Here is a 19,880-nt window from a genome sequence, read left to right as displayed (position 1 = left end):
AGTTATTTAGGTGGTTTGGTCGAAGGAGTAGTTTGCCTATGTCTGTAATTGATTCTGACGTGCAAAAGCAGATGTTTGCCCAACTTTTGCCTAGAATGTCTACACAAATTATTCCTTTTGATTCCTTTGGCTTTTGTTTAATGATTCTTTTTTTTTAAAAATGGTGCAAATGCCCACATGACGGAGCCATGCCATAATCCTATTGTACTAATACCTATGGGATATTCAAAATATTAGAACTTTGAAACTGCATGGGGGGGGGCAAATTTTGCCCTCAGTACCCTAGTCCAGTCCCCCTGAAATCAATAGTAATTGTGCAAGTGTATTGGAAAGCAGCATGAGAGCAGAGATTTTCTTCCACTGAATTCTATCTCCCTCTCTTTCCAATAGTCTGTTGCAGAGTGTGTGACTTTTGGAAGCTTTCTGATTTTATTTTAGCTAGTCCAGTAAAAGGAATGACTACGACTGCTTGGATTATTTGTTTTATTTTTGTCCATTTTGATAGTGGACTAAACCCAGTTACCACTTCTGCATCTGCACTGAACTAAATGTAGATGACACAAAAGAAACACATCCACTAGCAAAAAAGAAAAAAAAAAGTTTTAAAAGTAATTTGTTTCTATGCCATACAGTATCCAGTTCTGCATTATGATAGGCCTATTGTGAGATAAGAGAACATAAAGATGAAAGCACATTTATTTTCCCAGGATTTATTTCATACAGACTTTGGAAAGAAGTGTATACTGTATGCTGAAGACTTACTCCTACTGAATCCTTTGTCGTTTATCTCTTTTACTTGTTCCATCTGTCAGACCATCTGCCTCCTGATGACCCCATTTTTTTTATTGTATTACAGGTCTACACATTCCGAGGTCCACACTGGTGTGAATATTGTGCCAATTTCATGTGGGGGCTCATCGCTCAGGGAGTCAGGTGTTCAGGTAGCTTTATGCATTTAATTTATCTTGGTTCTTTCTTCTGAAAAATAAAAGTGTAAGATCTGGGAGGGAGGAATGGGGGACAATTTCATAAAATGTAACAAGAAATTGCTATCTAGTTAGTCCAAAGGCTGAATTTGCTGTAGTTTAGCCCTTTCCAAGAAGTGCTGAGCACTAGGCACACATTTTAACAATAACAGTAAGGAATGGGAGTTGTACAGAAATCAGGATCCAGTCCCAGTGTTAGCAAGGGAAAATAATGGGGAAGACGGAGGGAGATCTTTCTACTTTTCTTATCTGAAGAACAGAGAAATTAGCAGCACCAGTTTTTTGTTTTGTTTTTTTTTAACTTATCCTGTTTGTTTCTGGACTCCTGTGGGGCCTTACAAGAATATGTAAACATATTGGGAAGAAGATGGTGCTATATTTTCCCTTGGAAAACTTGATCCTTTTTTCCCCTAAACAAAGGACTTTGAAATATTGTCCTGTTTATTTTTCCTGCTTAGTTGGCTTAGAAGTAGAGGCATCTCTCTATGGACATCTTTATAACAGTACGTTGGCAATGTGTAGGCCCCAATATTTTGGTTTAGGTTTTTCATCAGCATCTTGTAAATCATCTTCCTTATGGTAGTGCCAGGTTTTGTTTTATATGTTTTTACATCTTCAGAAACAAGATCTGAAGATGGCACAAAGCCAGCCTGCAGCTAGACTTCATAATTCATCCTTTTGCCACTCACTGTTGAAAAATGTCCTTCTCTGGGAAAAGACGATCACCTTTGACCAATAAAAATACCATATGTTGCTACAAACCTCAAAATATCCTACCTCGTAGAAAAGAAAAAATGTTACCCTCATTTCCAAAAGAATTAATTTCCTGGTTTTTCTTTTTCTTTGTTAACCTTTTAATAGATTTTTTATTTTATTTTTTTTCATTTGTTTGCTACATTGCTACAATAAACCAAGAACCATTACTCCATGATTTTGTTTGATGCAGGAATGGAAATTTTTTTTTGATGCATCACATGCAAATTTTGGTAACTAAATTCTGCTAACCGAAATTCTCCTTCCACTTTCAGCTGAAGATAGTGCTCCCTCTCAAATCCTGTCCTAACCTTATGAGTGTTACTGTGCACTGATTAACAGTGGCGACTTGCAACCCCACATCAGACTGAATCTGAGGGGTGGGTGAAGTGACGCCACATAAAATTTGTATAGCAATTTGAGGGTCGTTTAAGTTAAAAGTTGATTTATAAATTTAAAGTATCGATATGTGCGTGGCCCACTTATTATTGTACTTTACTACTTCATCTTCTCTAGCTACAGGTGGGTCAGAGGCAAGACAAAGAGTATAAAAATGGAATTAAAAAAAGGAAAATTAGTAACCATTTACTGATCCAGCTATTTAATCCTCAGTGTAAATTGGTAAAAATTGACCATGTGGATCTAATGAATATTGTTGGATTTGTTTCCCTAATTTAAAATATGTAACCTATGAAAAGGCTTACTTATTTAGTATGAAGCTTAACACTTCCCCGTATTAAATTACCAACATTTAACTCTAAGTAGTCAAACAAGGTTTTTTTTTAACCTCACATGAAATGTTTTGCAAGAACATTGAAAACAATAAAGGGAGTATCCTAAATGCAGCTGGCCAGATTTACTTAGATGTCACTGAACAATAATCCATTATGCAGTAGTTTCTGTCTGAAGAGACCAAATAAACTAAACTGATTCCATTAAACTTATAGAAGGTTTGTTGTTGTTTTTTAGGGATAATTTGATTTTGTTTGATTGACATTTTATGGAACATAATATTGAGATGTGTTTCAAGTAATTCAGAGAGTTTTTAAAATGTTAATAGTTCAGCCAGTAATCAATATGCAAAAGGTATATTTGCCTTACCAGTGATAAATTCAGGAATGTTAAGGAGCCCTGAATGATTATAGCATAAGGGCCTTGGTTAATAACAAGCGCACTTTTGCTTTGCTCCTCTACACACACTGTCAGTGAGAAGCAGAACTAGAAATGCTTTACAGTAGAAAGCAAACTTCTGTGAAAAGTACATTGGAGTGCAGTGTTTGTTCCTGACCCTGGTTTTTCCTAACACCCTTTGGGGCTGATGCAAGATAGTCATCTGGGCTCTTCTCACTAACTTTTTTCAGGGATCCTCCATCCTCTTCCCTCTTCAGATTCTCAGCATTGCAGTGACCCTCTCTTTGGGGTGTTGGATGTCACCAAGTCCTGTCAATGTTATTGAGTGAGTCAGCCACAGGAGTCACTAGAGAGCGATGTGACGAGTTTTTGTGTGTGTTCTGGTTTTTTCTGAGGGATGAGGGTTTTCCTGTTTGTTTGTATAGGCTCATGAAATCATTACCTAGCAAAACCTGTCAATGGAAGTGTTAATTCTGGCAAAACTTTGTTCACAGACTGTGGGTTGAACGTACACAAACAGTGTTCCAAATATGTGCCCAATGACTGTCAACCAGACCTCAAGAGGATCAAGAGAGTCTACTGCTGTGACCTCACTACACTAGTGAAGGCCCACAATACACAGAGACCAATGGTGGTGGATATATGCATTCGAGAAATAGAAGCAAGAGGTTTGCATGATTTTCTTTGTTACACTAGAGTGGAGTGTCACCAGGTCTATAATGTTACATGAATTGTGATGGAGGATTAACAGATACACATAAAAATTAAATCAACTTTGAATTACATGTTAAGTTGGGAGAAAAAAATAGGCCCAAGTAAACGGAAGAGTGGACAGGAGTAGGTTTTTGAGTAAAAGTTCTACTGTTTTGCATTGGCTAGTAAAGTCCAGTTCTGTCATTTCCAAATGCAAATTATTTAAATTGCTTTTAAAAAAATATATTAGATATATCTTCTAAAATGCAAACTATTCATGTCATACTTTTTAAAAGGACAAACTTGAAACTCACTTGTGTGTCTTTTCACTTGGTTCATTTCCCTTTGACAGATATATGGACAATATTTTCATTTCAAAGCAATCAGAGTTTAATTCCATGCAAGTTACGAATAGTTTTAAACTATTTCAGAACATCATGTGTGAGAGAACACAAATGAATGGAAATGGCTCATACAAAACATGAAAGAGGAGCGCAACATTTTGTGACCCGTGGCAAGCCTCTCTTCTAGTGAAATTCACATTATGTTCTGTTTCTGACTGATGAATGACATAGCCAAGCAACGTGTCACAGCCAAAAAGCCAGCTTGTGATTTGTCTTTTACTGAACTGACATGCATTCCACATTTAGAAATTACGATAACCCCAAGTTATGCAAGATGATTACAAGCTAATGATCATGTATATGTTATTGGTGGCTTACATGTGAGTTGTGCCACCTGATAAGCCACGTTTCCTCTGTTAGTCATGTTTTGCACAGAGATCCCATGATGCTGAATTTTTGACATGATCGTAATCTGCATGGCAACACACTGCTGCCAGACAGGGGATTTCAAAGCAGTGTAGGGGATTTAGCCACACATCTTCCATTAAAATTAATAGAAGATGTGCAGCTAAATCCTCTGTACTGCTCTGCAAATCTCAGCCAGGATTATATCATCACTGCAAGAACAAGTGGAAAGGAAGGATGGGTTTGAGAGAGAACAGTTTTACTGAAACATAAGTATCTATAATGATAGCAAAGGACATATTAGAAAGCTATACTGCATTTGATATATAAATATTCTTTCTTTTACAAATGTCAACTCAGACTAAATTGGCTGTCCTCTTTCATTATCAATACCTTAACAGCTGTAAGAACTCTAAAAATCCCTCCTGTTGGGATATTGGTTTTGGTCATGATACAGCCTCAGTAGCTAAAAAAGGCTAGTGTCTCTTTGTTGGGTGATCATATGGGCATGGTCACAGTAAGGAACTAGTAAGTTAAAACAAGTAACAGCCATGTAAGCCACTTTGACTAGTTGTATCTGCTGCTGTCTTGGACCACCCTTCTTTCCTGTACGGATGGGAACAGTGCAAGTAAGATTTGTGGAGGCTAACAGCAAACAGGCAAAGGACAGTGGGAGGGATGGGTTGTGCGAAAGAACAGTGTATGCTGCACGTACCAGTTAAGATTGACAGCAAAATCAGAGAGGAAAAAGGACCACAGGAAGGTAGAGTTAATTGCTGGCATCACTATAGGTCATTAAGAACACAGACATAGGGAAGGCAGAATTTAAAGCTATAGTAATTACAGACCGAAAAACAAGAACTGAATAGGAAGTGATCATACCATATGTTGCCAGTATAGGCAAATTGTAGTATTTTGTAGCTGATATTGTGTATTCCCTACCAAATTAATAAAACCAGAAAATGTAACCAACTTGTAATCTTTAAAATTTACCTTAATTCTTCTTTAAAATACTCAGAAGTTTAACATTAAAATTATTGCTCGTCACATTTCATATATGGGATTATTAGCATAACATAAAATAACTGTGATGTTATTGATTTTAAGATTTGAATAGATTGAATATTTGTTGATATATGTATCTGTTGATAGCAGAAATAAAGCTAAATCAAATGTTTACCTTGCAGGTTTAAAGTCAGAGGGCCTTTACAGAGTCTCGGGGTTCACTGAACACATTGAAGATGTCAAAATGGCCTTTGATCGAGGTATAGTGTGTTTTAATATTAGATGGGTTTTCAGCTGACCTTTTGGTTTAAAGAGACACTGTTCTTATTGATCTCTGGGAGCTCAAATACCATGGTGAGGAAACTGGTCTATAAGCAGAAACCCAAAATGTTACCTATCTTTTTTCTGATGTTGTTATTTTTTACCAATTTCCGTAGCACTTTTCACATGATTAAAATCATATTTCATAGTTGGAATTATGTAGATAAACACACAACAAATAAATGTAGATAGGGAAGTGAAAGATTCAGATGACTGCTAATGGTCTAGAGCCTTTCACCTCTAGGTTACCACCTCAGACAGAGGCATTCCTGAATGTCTGGAAGGCATCTAGCACATCGTGGATGCTACCATAAACAAATAATAATAACAATAATGATCTTTGTTCAGGAAGGCAGACTGCAGTTGTCATTGTGCTGAATGTTATACTGAATGCTAAAATGGTCAAAGTGCAGTCGTCTTAATAGGCAAGCGGATTTACATCATATATGGGAATTCACAACAAGGGTCCAAAAAACTCTGCAAAATCTTTAGCTAATTTTATATAAAGAATGTTTACTTAAAAACCCACAGGATCCTGCAAACCACATAGGCCCCACCACTTAGCTAACAGCACTGTGTCTGTCTGTATGTGTGTTTCATAGGAAGACAAAGTGGGTGAGGTAATATCTTTCATTAGACCAGCTTCTGTTGGTGAGAGAGACAAGCTTTCGAGCTTATACAGAGCTCTTCTTCAGGTATTCAGCTCAGTGTAAGCTCGAAAGCTTGTCTCTCTCACCAACAGAAGCTGGTCTAATGAAAGATATTACCTCACCCACCTCGTGCCTCTAATATCCTGGGACCAACACGGCTACAACAACACTGCGTACAATGTGTGTGTAATTCTCACACACACAGGCTACTTCTGTGTTTCCATGCTTCCCTGGAACTTGTCTGTGTACTGAATTGCACATGTATCCCAAACCTGTGCTGAGTGTCCACATATGCTGAATGGGGAATGGGTACACGCTGTGTACAGGGCATATACCCCTGTCCACACTGCCTCTTTTTTTGTCCACCACATTAGTGCTATCGTTTCAGGGGCAGTAACCCAGAGTCCTGTGCATCACAGGAGACACTCCGGGAACCGCCTTGTTATGTGTTGCTGGTACTGTACTCCGCCTTCACACATTTGGCAATGGCAGCTCCGTCTCGCTTCCTCCAAACTGTGTTGGAGACATGGAGCACAGGTATGATGATGTGGTTCTGCTCTTGCTCACTGGACAAATGTTCCTGCGGTGCAGTACTGGATACTAGACAGAATCAGCCCACACAAATTTGAGACAGCTGACTGAGTCTGGGGGGAATGAAATCTGGTAGGATCCCAAGAAAAAGGTGTGTTGAGTGCTGGGAGTGCAATGGTATGCCCACGGGAGGGCCACCGCTTCTGGTCCTGGAGAACCATCATGGTGTGCTGGGAATCCTGCTGACTCCTCCCTAATGTGTGGAAAACATGTTGATCATACTCAGAAAGCAAAGTGCACACACAAGAGACGGGAACAGTAACTTTTATTTGACAAACATACATCAAACACAGAGCTAAAACAAGATCAAATACACAACAACAACAGGTCAGATTCCCTCAAAGGTGGTCAAAAGTTAACTTCTTCGAATATGTCTCCTTGCCCTTCCCCTCTCCCTAACAGGGGAGGAATGGCAGAAAAATATTGGAGGGTGGAGGGGAACAAATGGGGTTGTCTCCTGTGTGGGATCTGGGGACTGTTCACAAGCTGGTCAATAAGAACTGGATCAGGCTCATCATTTCCCTCCTGAATGCTCTGGGGGGTTCCCCTCTCGAGGGGTTTCAGGTGCCTACAGAGGATGTTGTGCCAGGCATCGAGCATGTTCCTTCCTGTCAGGGATGGTGATGGGATTCACTGCCTCAGCAGCAGCCTGGCAGGCAGATGGAGGAGGACTAGAAGAAGAAGGAGCTGCTGTTTGTTCATGCAGAGGAGCAGGTGCTACAGTGGTGGGCAGGGCCTAGAAGCATGCCGGTTGGACTAAGGATTTTCTGAGTGCATGATCTTGTTCCCTCTGACGTACTCCCATTGCCTGTGAAACTCTCCATTTTCAGGAAAGCCTTAACCATGCCTAAGAGCCCAATCCTTCCTTGCTCTAAGAAACTTGAACTGCTCCTGACTTCCATCTATGCCAATGAACAGGTCTTTCTGCGTCTTCCTCTGTGATCTCTGTGGAACTCCTGCCTTTCCACCGGAATGGCTTCTTTGTTGGCATCAGAATATCCCGCCAAGTCAAAGACGAGAGTAACAGTATATTGCATTTTTCCTTGGAAAGTAACTAAATTCCCCAACATCGTGCAATTGTACTGTGGAAGCCACAACACTGGTACATTTTAGAATCCCAGGAATGCAGCTGTTACAACCCCCTCCTTCAGACTACTTTTGCAGCCCATTAGGAAGGAGCTGAGGTTAAAAAAAATGGTAAGATGCCTGCAATACTGTTATTAAAGTGTTTTAATGTTTACAGTGCATGGATGAACCACCTGAGGTGGCGTTTGGTTCCTTTAAGGGTAACGTTACCAAGTCATCTTTCTGTTCTTTAAAGGCTGGCCATCACTTTGAGAACATAGCAGTTTTTGAGACTGGAATGGAAAAGAGTAGTGGCTTTCCAGTCCTGTGGAGGACACCTGGCCACCTATGTCAGAGATATATTTCTGATAATGGTGACCTATCTACATATTACTGAGTGGTGGGGTTTAGTGAGCTACAAAGTTGGACCAAGCACATTTGCCCTACTGAAAAACCATCTTGAATTTCTGCAACACCAAAAATTTGCTGAATTATGCTTACAGGACTGGGTGGCAATTCAAGAGAAAATTGACTATTCTATGCTAGGAGATGGAGTTGCCATGGAAGAGGAACGGAGAACCACAGAAAACATCCACCCACCACTTAATTCCCCCTGTGTTGCAAGAAAGTCCATCCCCTGTGTCCAGTGAACAGCATTGAAAGGGACAGAGAGTGACTCCAGAAGTGTATTTTCTTCCCTAAACTTCTGGATTAACACCACAAGTCAATCACCTCTCTGCTGCTAAGGGGCCTGGCATTTGTGCAACCACTGGAGTGGATGCTTCACTCACCCGTGCTTCTCCTGGCTTCTGCAGAGCGGCTCAACATAGGGAGAGGCCAGACACCAGGTACTGGGAATGGTACAAAACATTTGAAGTGATCACAGGGAGAATGGACTGCTCTGATGTTCCTCGGACAACCGAACAGTTCCCTTTGTCTTCCCGGACGTAGGCAGGCCTGCACACAAGGAACTAAGCCCCATCCCCCCTCCATTCGGCTCCCATTCATAAGAGGAAGGAAAGACAGGATATGTGGTGGGAGAGGAATAATGTTGGATCATTGCACAACCATATGTGTCATGAAACTGTTCTTTCCCCACCTGGGGCCTTATAGCACTCAGCCTCCCCCTTCTTTCCCCCCCTATTTTGTGCAGCACCTGGACTTTTGCTGTCAGTGATAGCCAAGAAATGCACAGACACAAGGCCTGTTATGGCTTCTGTTAAATGCTTTCTAGTGGTTCATGGGATTTCAATAAAATCATTGATTTAAAGCTGTGCGCTGCTATGGGACCATGCTGAGGTGGGGTGGAGGGCTGGGCTGAGGCATATACCACCAGAGGAAGGGTGGGGGTCCATTGTAAAACTTACCAATGTCAGATTCTGGTTCTTACAGCAGCTCTGGGTCCTGGTGGGGGGGCTTCTTATCATAGAATCATAGAATATCAGGGTTGGAAGGAACCTCAGGAGGTCATCTAGTCCAACCCCCTGCTCAAAGCAGGACCAATCCCCAATTAAATCATCCCAGCCAGGGCTTTGTCAACCCTGACCTTAAAAATATCTAAGGAAGGAGATTCCACCACCTCCCTAGGTAACGCATTCCAGTGTTTCACCACCCTCCTAGTGAAAATGTTTTCCCTAATATCCAACCAAAACCTCCCCCACTGCAACTTGAGACCATTACTCCTTGTTCTGTCATCAGCTACCCATTGAGAACAGTCTAGAGTCATCCTCTTTGGAACCCCCTTTCAGGTAGTTGAAAGCAGCTATCAAATCCCCCCTCATTCTTCTCTTCCGCAGACTAAACAGTCCCAGGTCCCTCAGCCTCTCCTCATAACTCATGCGTTCCTCTCCTCATAACTCATAGTCCCCTAATCATTTTTGTTGCCCTCCGCTGGACTCTTTCCAATTTTTCCACATCCTTCTTGTAGTGTGGGGCCCAAAACTGGACACAGTACTCCAGATGAGGCCTCACCAATGTCGAATAGAGGGGATTGATCACGTCCCTCGATCTGCTGGCAATGCCCCTACTTATACAGCCCAAAATGCCGTTAGCCTTTTTGGCAACAAGGGCACACTGTTGACTCATATCCAGCTTCTCGTCCACTGTAACCCCTAGGTCCTTTTCTGCAGAACTGCTGCCTAGCCATTTAGTCCCTAGTCTGTAGCAATGCATGGGATTCTTCCGTCCTAAGTGCAGGACTCTTCAGTTGTCTTTGTTGAACCCCATCAGATTTCTTTTGGCCCAATCCTCCAATTTGTCTAGGTCCCTCTGTATCCTATCCGTACCCTCCAGCGTATCTACCACTCCTCCCAGTTTAGTGTCATCTGCAAACTTGCTGAGAGTGCAATCCACACCATCCTCCAGATCATTTATGAAGATATTGAACAAAAGCGGCCTGAGGACCGACCCTTGGGGCACTCCACTTGATACCGGCTGCCAACTAGACATGGAGCCATTGATCACTAGCCGTTGAGCCCGACAATTTAGCCAACTTTCTGTCCACCTTATAGTCCATTCATCCAGCCCATACTTTAACTTGCTGGCAAGAATACTGTGGGAGACCGTGTCAAAAGGTTTGCTAAAGTCAAGGAACAACACGTCGTCCACTTTTCCCTCATCCACAGAGCCAGTTATCTCATCATAGAAGGCAATTAGATTAGTCAGGCATGACTTTCCCGTGGTGAATCCATACTGACTGTTCCTGATCACTTTCCTCTCCTCTAAGTGCTTCAGGATTGATTCCTTGAGGACCTGCTCCATGATTTTTCCGGGGACTGAGGTGAGGCTGACTGGCCTGTAGTTCCCAGGATCCACCTTCTACCCTTTTTTAAAGATGGGCACTACATTAGCCTTTTTCCAGTCGTCCGGGACTTCCCCTGATCACCATGAGTTTTCCAAGATAATGGCCAATGGCTCTCCAATCACATCCGCCAACTCCTTTAGCACTCTCAGATCCAGCGCGTCCAGCCCCATGGACTTGTGCTCGTCCAGCTTTTCTAAATAGTCCCGAACCACTTCTTTCTCCACAGATAATTCTTCAACCAGGACTGCCCAGCAGAGGTGCAGAATCACATGCTTCTCTTCCTCTGTGTCTCTTGGGGCTTCCTCTAGGAATTCCTCTGAGGTCTCCGCTGCCTCCTCACCCTGCCTATCATCGGTCCCATCCTACGATGAGGCCAGCAGGGTTGAGGAGGGGTTCATGAGTCAGTTCAGGCTCTGTACCTGCAACCCTGGAGAGCTCCCAGTCCAGCTCATCTCATAGCATGGGTATGTGCTAAGTCAACTCCTGGAGCAATTGCTGGAGTCCTTCACCCTCCAGTACAAGAGCCTGATGTGTTTCATGTGCACCCAGCACTGGGATGGAATCTGGCGAATGCCAGCCATCTCCAGCCTCTGTGAAATCTCCTGGTACAGGTGAGTGTACCTGCCACCTGTCCTGGTGAAGGACAATCTGCTCCGAGCACACAATGAGCACCCAGGTGTGCTCCAGAGACCAGGTAGTTGTTCTCGGACCACAATCACCTGTACTGATCAATCGATTTTAGTAGAAAACTGTTCTGTGGGAGTCAGGATAGGTTGCTACCACTGCTGGCAAGTGGGTTTCAGGGACTTTCCATTAAGGGTCATGCAGCAAAATGATCGGTGCACTATGGGAATCGCCCTGGAGTACTATCGCTACTTGTGTCCTGGTATACGGCCTTTGCCCTTGTCTACACTACACTGTAGAACAAGTACAGAACAAGTACAGGGTCATGCCACAGCGGAGGTGCTTACATACCCACACCCCTCATGCATGCTAGCTTTCATGCACTAGACTGTCCATCAGGAATGTGCCTGAGGGCTTCAGATGTGGACAATATGGGGGTTATGGTACAATAACACACATGTACCTGTGTTCAGTCTCAAGTGTAGATGGCTCTACATACACACACAAAATGCAGCTTTCCTTGTATACCTATCATCTTACCGTATTTGGGAGGATGTTTCCTTTCTTGTGTGTGATATACCATCCTGCTCCTCTCCCATATATGGTATTTCCCTCCTGCTTTGTTTCTTCAAATATTATTTTTGCACTTTATACTTTAAAAAAGTTTCTTTAAAAAAAACAGCAACATTTAAAATGGTGTAGATCACATTATGTTAGAAATACTTTGTATCTGAAGTTTTCCTTGTTTGGAAGAAAATTCCTATAATGGCTACACTGGCTAAGGAGAACTAACCACAAAAGGAGGGATTCTGAAGTGATCATGCTCAAAATATAACTTACAAACATTAAGAGGATGGCATATTGTTTCTGTGTTGGATGCTGGCATCTTTTCTGCTGCCACCGTTCACACACATACAAATCTTGTTGCTCTGTGAGCTGTGTCTCCACATCATGACTGTAGCAGCCTATATGGAACTTGTAGGGAGAAGCACAAGTTGCAGGAGGGAAGAGTTTGGAGGGGGCACTAGGAAGTCAGTCTGTGTGCACATGGGTAGAACGTTAGCTGCAGTTGCTGCATCTCTATAAATATTTGTCTTAAAAAACAGTGTTAGTTTACACACATGGAATCTGTTCATTTAATTACCCGGCACACAGTACTAACAATGATCTAAGAGGAAACTATTTTACTAAAACTTTTAAGACACACATCATCTTCATCAGGCTGTAGGAAATGAAATGCGATAGAATGTTATAGAAAATCTTGTTTAACACTGTGTATCAAACTCCGCCATAGAATAGCAGAGTTCCGGTTGACTTAAACTGGATTTGCAGGGGTACAATGAAGGCAGAATTTTACCCCCAGTGCCGTAGGATTCTTAAAGGGACAGTGACTTGTTCCTACAAAGCATTACAATATAAATTAGAAAGGAAACTGAAACTCAGAAGTTAAAGTCACTGGAAGAGAATGTTATCTCTGGATATATTATCTCAGGTTGATAAATGCTGATGAAGCTGGGATGTGAAACAGGAGATGTGCCTAGTTCTTACATACAGTAAGTTCCTTTATACAGCCAAATGGTGTAAATGGGCCTTAGTGTACATGAGAATTAGGCTTATTGAGGTTGTGACAATGTTCTGTTTCAGCTATTTTTAACTAGAATAAGAGGAATAATAAGGATTTATTTAATCTAATGAATGTGGATGCTGTAGAGCAACAGTCGTTCTCTGTACTGCTGTTGACCTGCTGCATTCTGATGGCATAGAAAACACTCATTGTGCAGTTTGCCCACAGAGACGCCATTGTAGTAAATTTTGTCCTTTTATTTGTTGTTGTTTCTTTGATTCTGGCAAACGTTTGTTATAATATTATGCTGTTAAATATTACATTCAAAAGCACCCTGACTTTTATTGGCATTCGTGTAAACTGTGTGCAAGTGTCTTTGTTTTACTGGATTTGGAGTTTGACAGTTTTTTCAAAGGATCAAATCCTAAAGTCTTTAACTTGGGCAGTTCTCACAATGACACTTGATTTGGCACAATAAGACCATTGGGTCCAAGGACCTTTGAAGGAAAATGTAGTTTTAGTGTAAGGTAATTCAGCACTGAATGTGCATAGTTTAGATTTGTGGAAGGTAATACCAGTTCTGATCTCTTTCCCTATAAATAATTATTTATAGCCCATCTAAAATGTGCTGTGCCTTTTAAACAAGAAAGAAAAAACATGGTCCTTGACTTGAAGAGTCCAAATTTAGACATAACAGGTGGTTTGGGAAGAGCAAGGGATGGGAGGAAAGAACAGAAAAATGTAAGTTGTGCTATATTATTGTGTGCTAAATGAATTACATTTTTACAGATTAGTACAGAAAAGCTTTTGGTATTGACATCATAACAGCTGCTATGTGGCAATTTACCTTATTGCAGAGTTGTGGACAATTTTGGTAATACAGAAAGAAAAAGGTATCGTAAAATCAATTAAGTTCCTTTAAGTTAATAGCACTGATGCTCCTCTGTTTTACACTTTGTCCTTGACTCCACTTGCTATGAGTTAACACTTCTTCCTTAAGTGCTTTGAATGTTTCTAAAACTTTTAAATACAAATCCAGCCATCCTGGGAAAATAGAAAAGAAGTGTAGCTTGCCAGAGTTGCTTTAATAGGGGAAAAAAAACATCAGTAGGTATCTGTTGGAGAAGATTTTAAATTTGTGACTTTCCATATAACAGAAAGTGTATTTTTATTCCCTTCCAAAAATTTTCTTCAGTTGCATTTTTTATAGACATATGTTTATTTTTGAAGTGCCACAGTCTTTGGAGACAACTAATTTTGTGATTCATGAACTAATACACTTTTGTTACAGTGATCTTCAAGCAAAGATATAAATAAAATGTATGTTTGTGTGGCATTTGATGCAGCTAGAGTGCCAGTTTAAGGATGCTTGCTATACTACACTGTAAAAACATTGAATAAATAGCACTTCCATTTAGTATACTAGTGACCTTGCTGTTAAATAAAGACAAGTAATGGATGCAACATTCGGATTTGCCATATCTGTTTGATGCAGCTGCTGTCTTCTTGAAAGCATCTGTTTTCAGTGTAGCATTTTTAGCATTCCACGTACAGCAATTAAATAGAGCTGTCCAAACAATGTTTTATAATACTAATGCTACTGTGCCAAGTATGTGTGGATAAACAAGAGATTGGGGCAGAGTAAACGTTCTGTTAGGGGTATGGATGCTGTGTTAAATTAAATACTGATGTATGTGTTCAGACTACTCAGCTATATCAAAAAAGGCTGTTTATTTTAAACGCTAAGCATATAATCTTCTCTTGATGAGTACATGTAGGTCCTGTTAGTGCTAATGAGAGTTATGCGCATGCATTAGACAGAAGAACCGATCCTTCAAGATTAATGCCATAGGTTTGTACAGAACATCTAGAATCAACACAAGCTGTTTTCTCCTGCAGTGAAAAAATAATCTGAAGCATGTTTACAGTACATTCCCTCTTAAGAAAGACTGTCACCAGCACCTTAGGAGCAGTACACATAACATACACACTTTATCTATTTTAGGTACTTGTATGGCCCCCATTTCTCCAGTATCCGAGCTCCTTACTATGTTTCATGTATTTATCCTCACAACACCCCTGTGAGGTAGGGAAGTAATACTGTCATTACAGATGGGTACTGAAACATGGAGAAAATAAGTGTCTTGCCCAAGGTCATATAGTGAGTCTGGGTGGAGCAGGGAATTAAACCTGACCTCCCACGTCCCAGGCTGCCACCCTAACCACTGGCCTATCCTTCCTCTCTCTTGTGGATGGGCATACTGGGTATGGCATATTCACCTTGCACTGGGGCTGGTTGAAAAAGGCAAAGAGAAGAGCAAGCGTGTCACTTTCAGCTGCCGGGCAGAGAGAATGCCATGAGTCCTGAGCAGTTCTCAAAGTGAAGAAAAATGTGGACATTGTGGTATTGAAAATAAGGGTGGAGAAAGGAAGCTATACACACACACACACACACAGAGGTGTCCATATAATCTGACACGGGTGTGGCCAGTTTCTGAGAAAAGGAAGGGGTGTTTCTAATGCACAAAAACTAGCCCTTTTCTCCAACTCTTCAGTGGGATGGAAGGAAAAGAGGTTTTACAGGCATAACAAATGCTGACTTTTGGAAAACGTCAAGTCAGTGCATAATGGAAAAATGTTTGCAAATAGTCATTTGAACTTGAAAACTAACTTTGATTCAGCTATGTTTGAAATTCGTTCATTTTCCTTTTCGGCAGGCATTTCAGTGGTCAAGCTTTACTAGCATCAACTGAGTGTTAAGCTAAAATGATTGAAAGGGAGTTTTGAATTATTCTGCTGCAATATATGAAATTCAAAATTCATGTAATTTTGGTTACATAAGTCACATAATCATTTAACAGAAACAGTACCACATGACTTGCATAGCTAAATGCCATGGCAGGACTATTTAAATTGAGATATTTACCTGAAACTGTTCACATGCTGTTTGGATAGGAAAATAAATTTAGAAGACAACAGAAAATTTCAAAGCAACAAGAGGATTCTGTGATCTGTTTATCATTGTGGCCCAGCAAGCAGGTCATGTGATTATGATTCAAAAGAGCAGGGTTCTTTTCCAAACTGGTGTTGATCTGCTTGGTAACCTTGAGCAAGTCACTTCACCTCTGTGTGTCTCAGTTTCCCCACTTGTAAAATACAGTTATCTCCTTTGTAAATGGCTTTGAGATCTGTGTGTAAAAAGTGCTATATAAAAGCTAGCTATTAGAGTGTTATTGTCAACATTTAACGAACAGGCAGAATTCAGCAGTTCTATTATTCATCCCTGAATTTTTGCACTCAGCATTAGAAATCCTACATGAGATGATATACAACACCAAAATCTACAGTATTTGCCAGTCTACATTGAAGCTATAAACAACCAACACTTGAAAAATAGTGGAGGAAATACCACTCTCATTGATATACTGGAGAATTGGTGGTTATATGTTTGTTTCAAATGCTGTCTGCAGATTATTTCTTGTAAGGATGGAAGGAATAAACCTTAATCAGTATTAAGGAGGCCAAGTCTTGCCGAAGTAAAATTATGCTATTTTAACAAGAGATTTCTTGCTTCTCTTCTAGATGGTGACAAGGCTGATATCTCTGCAAGTTTATATCCAGACATAAACATTATTGCTGGAGCACTGAAGCTATATTTCAGAGACTTGCCGATTCCTGTAATCACCTATGAGACCTACTCCAAGTTTATAGAGGCAGCAAGTAAGAATTGCATAACAATTCATATAATTTTTAATTACATTTTCTTCTAAAAAAATGTTTTTATAAAAAAAAATCAACCTTTCCAACAAAGTGGAAGGAAATACATTGCTTTGTTCATTGCTCTTTCATCATTTTCCTCTTTTAAATGGAATGTTTACATCAGTGTTGATATAAAGCTGTTCCCCCTGCAGCTATGTATGGCTGTGTAAATCAGTGTAGCTTCTCTGGAGTCAAGGGAGTTACAGCTTACACCAGCTGAGGATCTGAGCCAATCTGTTTGCTGTAATGGGAGCTGTTTATGCAGTTGTCTTAAAAAATACAGTTCTGCTTTAAGGGATTAAACCTGCTTTAAGGCATTGGGAGATCCCTAGGGACAGGAAAGGAAGCATCTTTTCTCTATTCTATAAGCTACAGAGTAGTAATGGAGCTGTTCCTCAGCTACTATTCTGTTCACAGGGCAGAGGAGCTGCAACAGTGCTTGTTCCTTTACACAGCCAAGACGAGAATAGTCAATGAATCCATCCCATACTGCTTTTTGTACCCCAGGACCAAATTGCCATTGTGAGGGAGCATGCAGTGAGCCCCTATGAAGCTGGACTTTATGGGAAGCAGAGGATGCACATCCCCTATATTAGTTCTCAAGTTCTCTGCTCCCCTTGTGCAACAGAACAGCACTGGCTCCAAAGCAAATCTGGCAGAGGAAGAAGCAGGATTTGCCCCCAAGTTTCTTTATTAACACTACTTTGTTACACATGATGATGTTCTGTTATAAAAACTTGCTGAAATGGAATTGCACTGGAACTAGGTGAGTGCGCAACTCTGAAAAGATTCCAGAATAAATCCATTTAAGATTTCAAGTAAGGAATCATGCATTTTTTTAAATAACTGAGTCCCATTGATTTTAAAACTATACTTTAGAGCAAAGAACAGAAGAATGGACATACTGGGTCAGACCAAAGGTCCATCTAGCCCAGTATCCTGTCTTCTGACAGTGGCCAATGCCAGGTGCTTCAGAGGAAATGCACAGAACAGGTAACCAGCAAGTGATCCATCCCCTGTTGCCCATTCCCAGCATCTAGCAAACAGAGGCTAGGGACACCATCCTTGCCCATCCTGGCTAATAGCCATTGATGGGCCTATCCTCCATGAAGTTATCTAGTTATTTTTTGAACCCTGATATAGTCTTGGCCTTCACAACATCATCTGGCAAGGAGTTCCACAGGTTGACTGTGCATTGCATGAAGAAATACTTCCTTTTGTTTGTTTTAAATGTGCTGCCTATTAATTTCATTTGGTGACCCCTAGTTCTTGTGTTATGAGAAGGAATAAATAACACTTCCCTATTTACTTTCTCCAAACGAGTTATGATTTTAAAGACCTCTATCATATCCCCCGTTAGTCATCTCTTTTCCAAGATGGAAAATCCCAGTCTTATTAATCTCTCCTCATATGGCAGCTGTTCCATACCCATAATCATTTTTGTTGCCCTTTTCTGAATCTTTTCCAATTCCAATATATCTTTTTTGAGAAGCGGGGACCACATTTCAACTCAGCATTCAAGATGTGGGCATATCATGGATTTATATAGAGACAATATGATACTTTCTGTCCTATCTATTCCTTTCCTGATGATTCCCAACATTCTGTTAGCTTTTTTGACTGCCGCTGCACATTGAGTGGCTATTTTCAGAGAATTATCCATAATGACTCCAAGATCTTTCTTGAGTAGTAACAGCTAATTTAGACCCCATCAGTTTGTATGTAACACTGGGATTATGTTTTCCAGTGTGCATTATTTTGCATTTATTAACATTGAATTTCATCTGCCATTTTATTCCCCAGTCACCCAGTTTAGTGAGATCCCTTTGTAACTCTTCACAGTCTGCTTTGGACTTAACTATCTTGAGTAGTTTTGGATCATCTGCAAATTTTGCCACCTCATGTTTACCCCTTTTTCCAGATCATTTGTGAATATGTTGAATAGTACTGGTCCCAGTACACACCCCTGGGGGACATCTCTATTTATTTCTTTCCATTCTGAAAACTGACTGTTTATTCCTACACTTTGTTTCCTATCCTTTAACCAATTACTAATCCATGAAAGGGCCTTCCCTTTTATCCCATGACAGCTTACTTTGCTTAAGAGCCTTTGTTGAGGGAACTTGTCAAAGTCTTTCTGAAAATCTAAGTACACTATACACACTTGATCATCCTTGTCCACATGCTTGTTGACCCCCTCAAAGAATTCTAATAGATTGGTGAGGCATGATTTCCCTTTACAAAAACCATGTTGAATCTCCCGGAACAAATCATGTTCATCTATGCGTCTGAGCATTCAGTTCTTTACTATAGTTTCAACCAGTTTTCCCAGTACTGAAGTTAGGCTTACCGGCCTGTAATTTCCGGGATCACTTATGGAGCCTTTTTTAAAAGTTGGTGCCACAGTAGCTATCCTCCAGTCATCTGGTACAAAAGCTGACTTAAATGATAGGTTAGTAGAGCTGCAATTTCACATTTGAGTTCCTTAGGCACTGTGGACTCCAGGGCTGGAGCACCCATGGGGAAAAAAATGATGAGTGCTCAGCACATACCAGCAGCTCCCATATCAGCACCTCCTCCTCCCTCCCAGCCCTTCCCACCTGCCATGGATCAGCTGTTCCACAATGTGCAGGAGGCGCTGGGGGGGAAGGGAGAGGAGTGAGGGTGCAGCCCGCTCAGGGGAGGGGGTGGAATAGGGCGGGAAGAGGCAGGGTGAGGGTGGGGCCTTGGGAGAAAGGATAGAGTGAGGGCGGGGCCTGGGGCAGGGCTCGGGGGGCAGCACCCTCTGGCACATTAGAAAGTCAGCACCTATGCCTGGGTGAATACCATCTGGTCCTGGTGTCTTATTACTGTTTAGCTTATCAATTTGTTCCAAAACCTCCTCTAGTGACACCTCAATCTGGGACAGTGCCTCAAATTTGTCACCTAAAAAGAATGGATCAGATCTGAGAATCTCCCTCACATCCTCATCCATGAAGACCGATGCAAAGAATTCATTTAGTTTCTTCGCAATGGCATTATCGTCCTTGAGTGCTCCTTTAGCATCTCAATCATCCAGTGGCCCCACTGGTTGTTTAGCAGGCTTCCTGCTTCTGGTGTACTTTTTTTGCTTTTACCTTTTGAGTCTTTGGCTATTCTTTACATTCTTTTTTGACCTTTCTAATTATATTTTTACACACCCCTTGC

General features: G+C 41.1%; 1 protein-coding gene across 2 annotated transcripts in view; it reads left to right on the top strand.

Annotated features, from left to right (window-relative positions):
• CHN2 (chimerin 2) overlaps positions 1 to 19,880 on the top strand; it is a 194,760-nt gene that overhangs the window by 168,197 nt on the left and 6,683 nt on the right. For both annotated transcript variants that reach the window (XM_007053641.4, XM_037890493.2), the window contains 4 exons: positions 857 to 941; positions 3,365 to 3,538; positions 5,500 to 5,577; positions 16,518 to 16,655. In XM_007053641.4, the coding sequence (XP_007053703.1) occupies positions 857 to 941; positions 3,365 to 3,538; positions 5,500 to 5,577; positions 16,518 to 16,655 (475 nt within the window). The remainder of the gene's footprint in view (positions 1 to 856; positions 942 to 3,364; positions 3,539 to 5,499; positions 5,578 to 16,517; positions 16,656 to 19,880) is intronic.

This window comes from Chelonia mydas, chromosome 2, assembly GCF_015237465.2.
Source record: "Chelonia mydas isolate rCheMyd1 chromosome 2, rCheMyd1.pri.v2, whole genome shotgun sequence".
Classification (NCBI taxonomy): domain Eukaryota; kingdom Metazoa; phylum Chordata; order Testudines; family Cheloniidae; genus Chelonia; species Chelonia mydas.
This window is presented reverse-complemented; position numbering and strand designations above follow the sequence as displayed.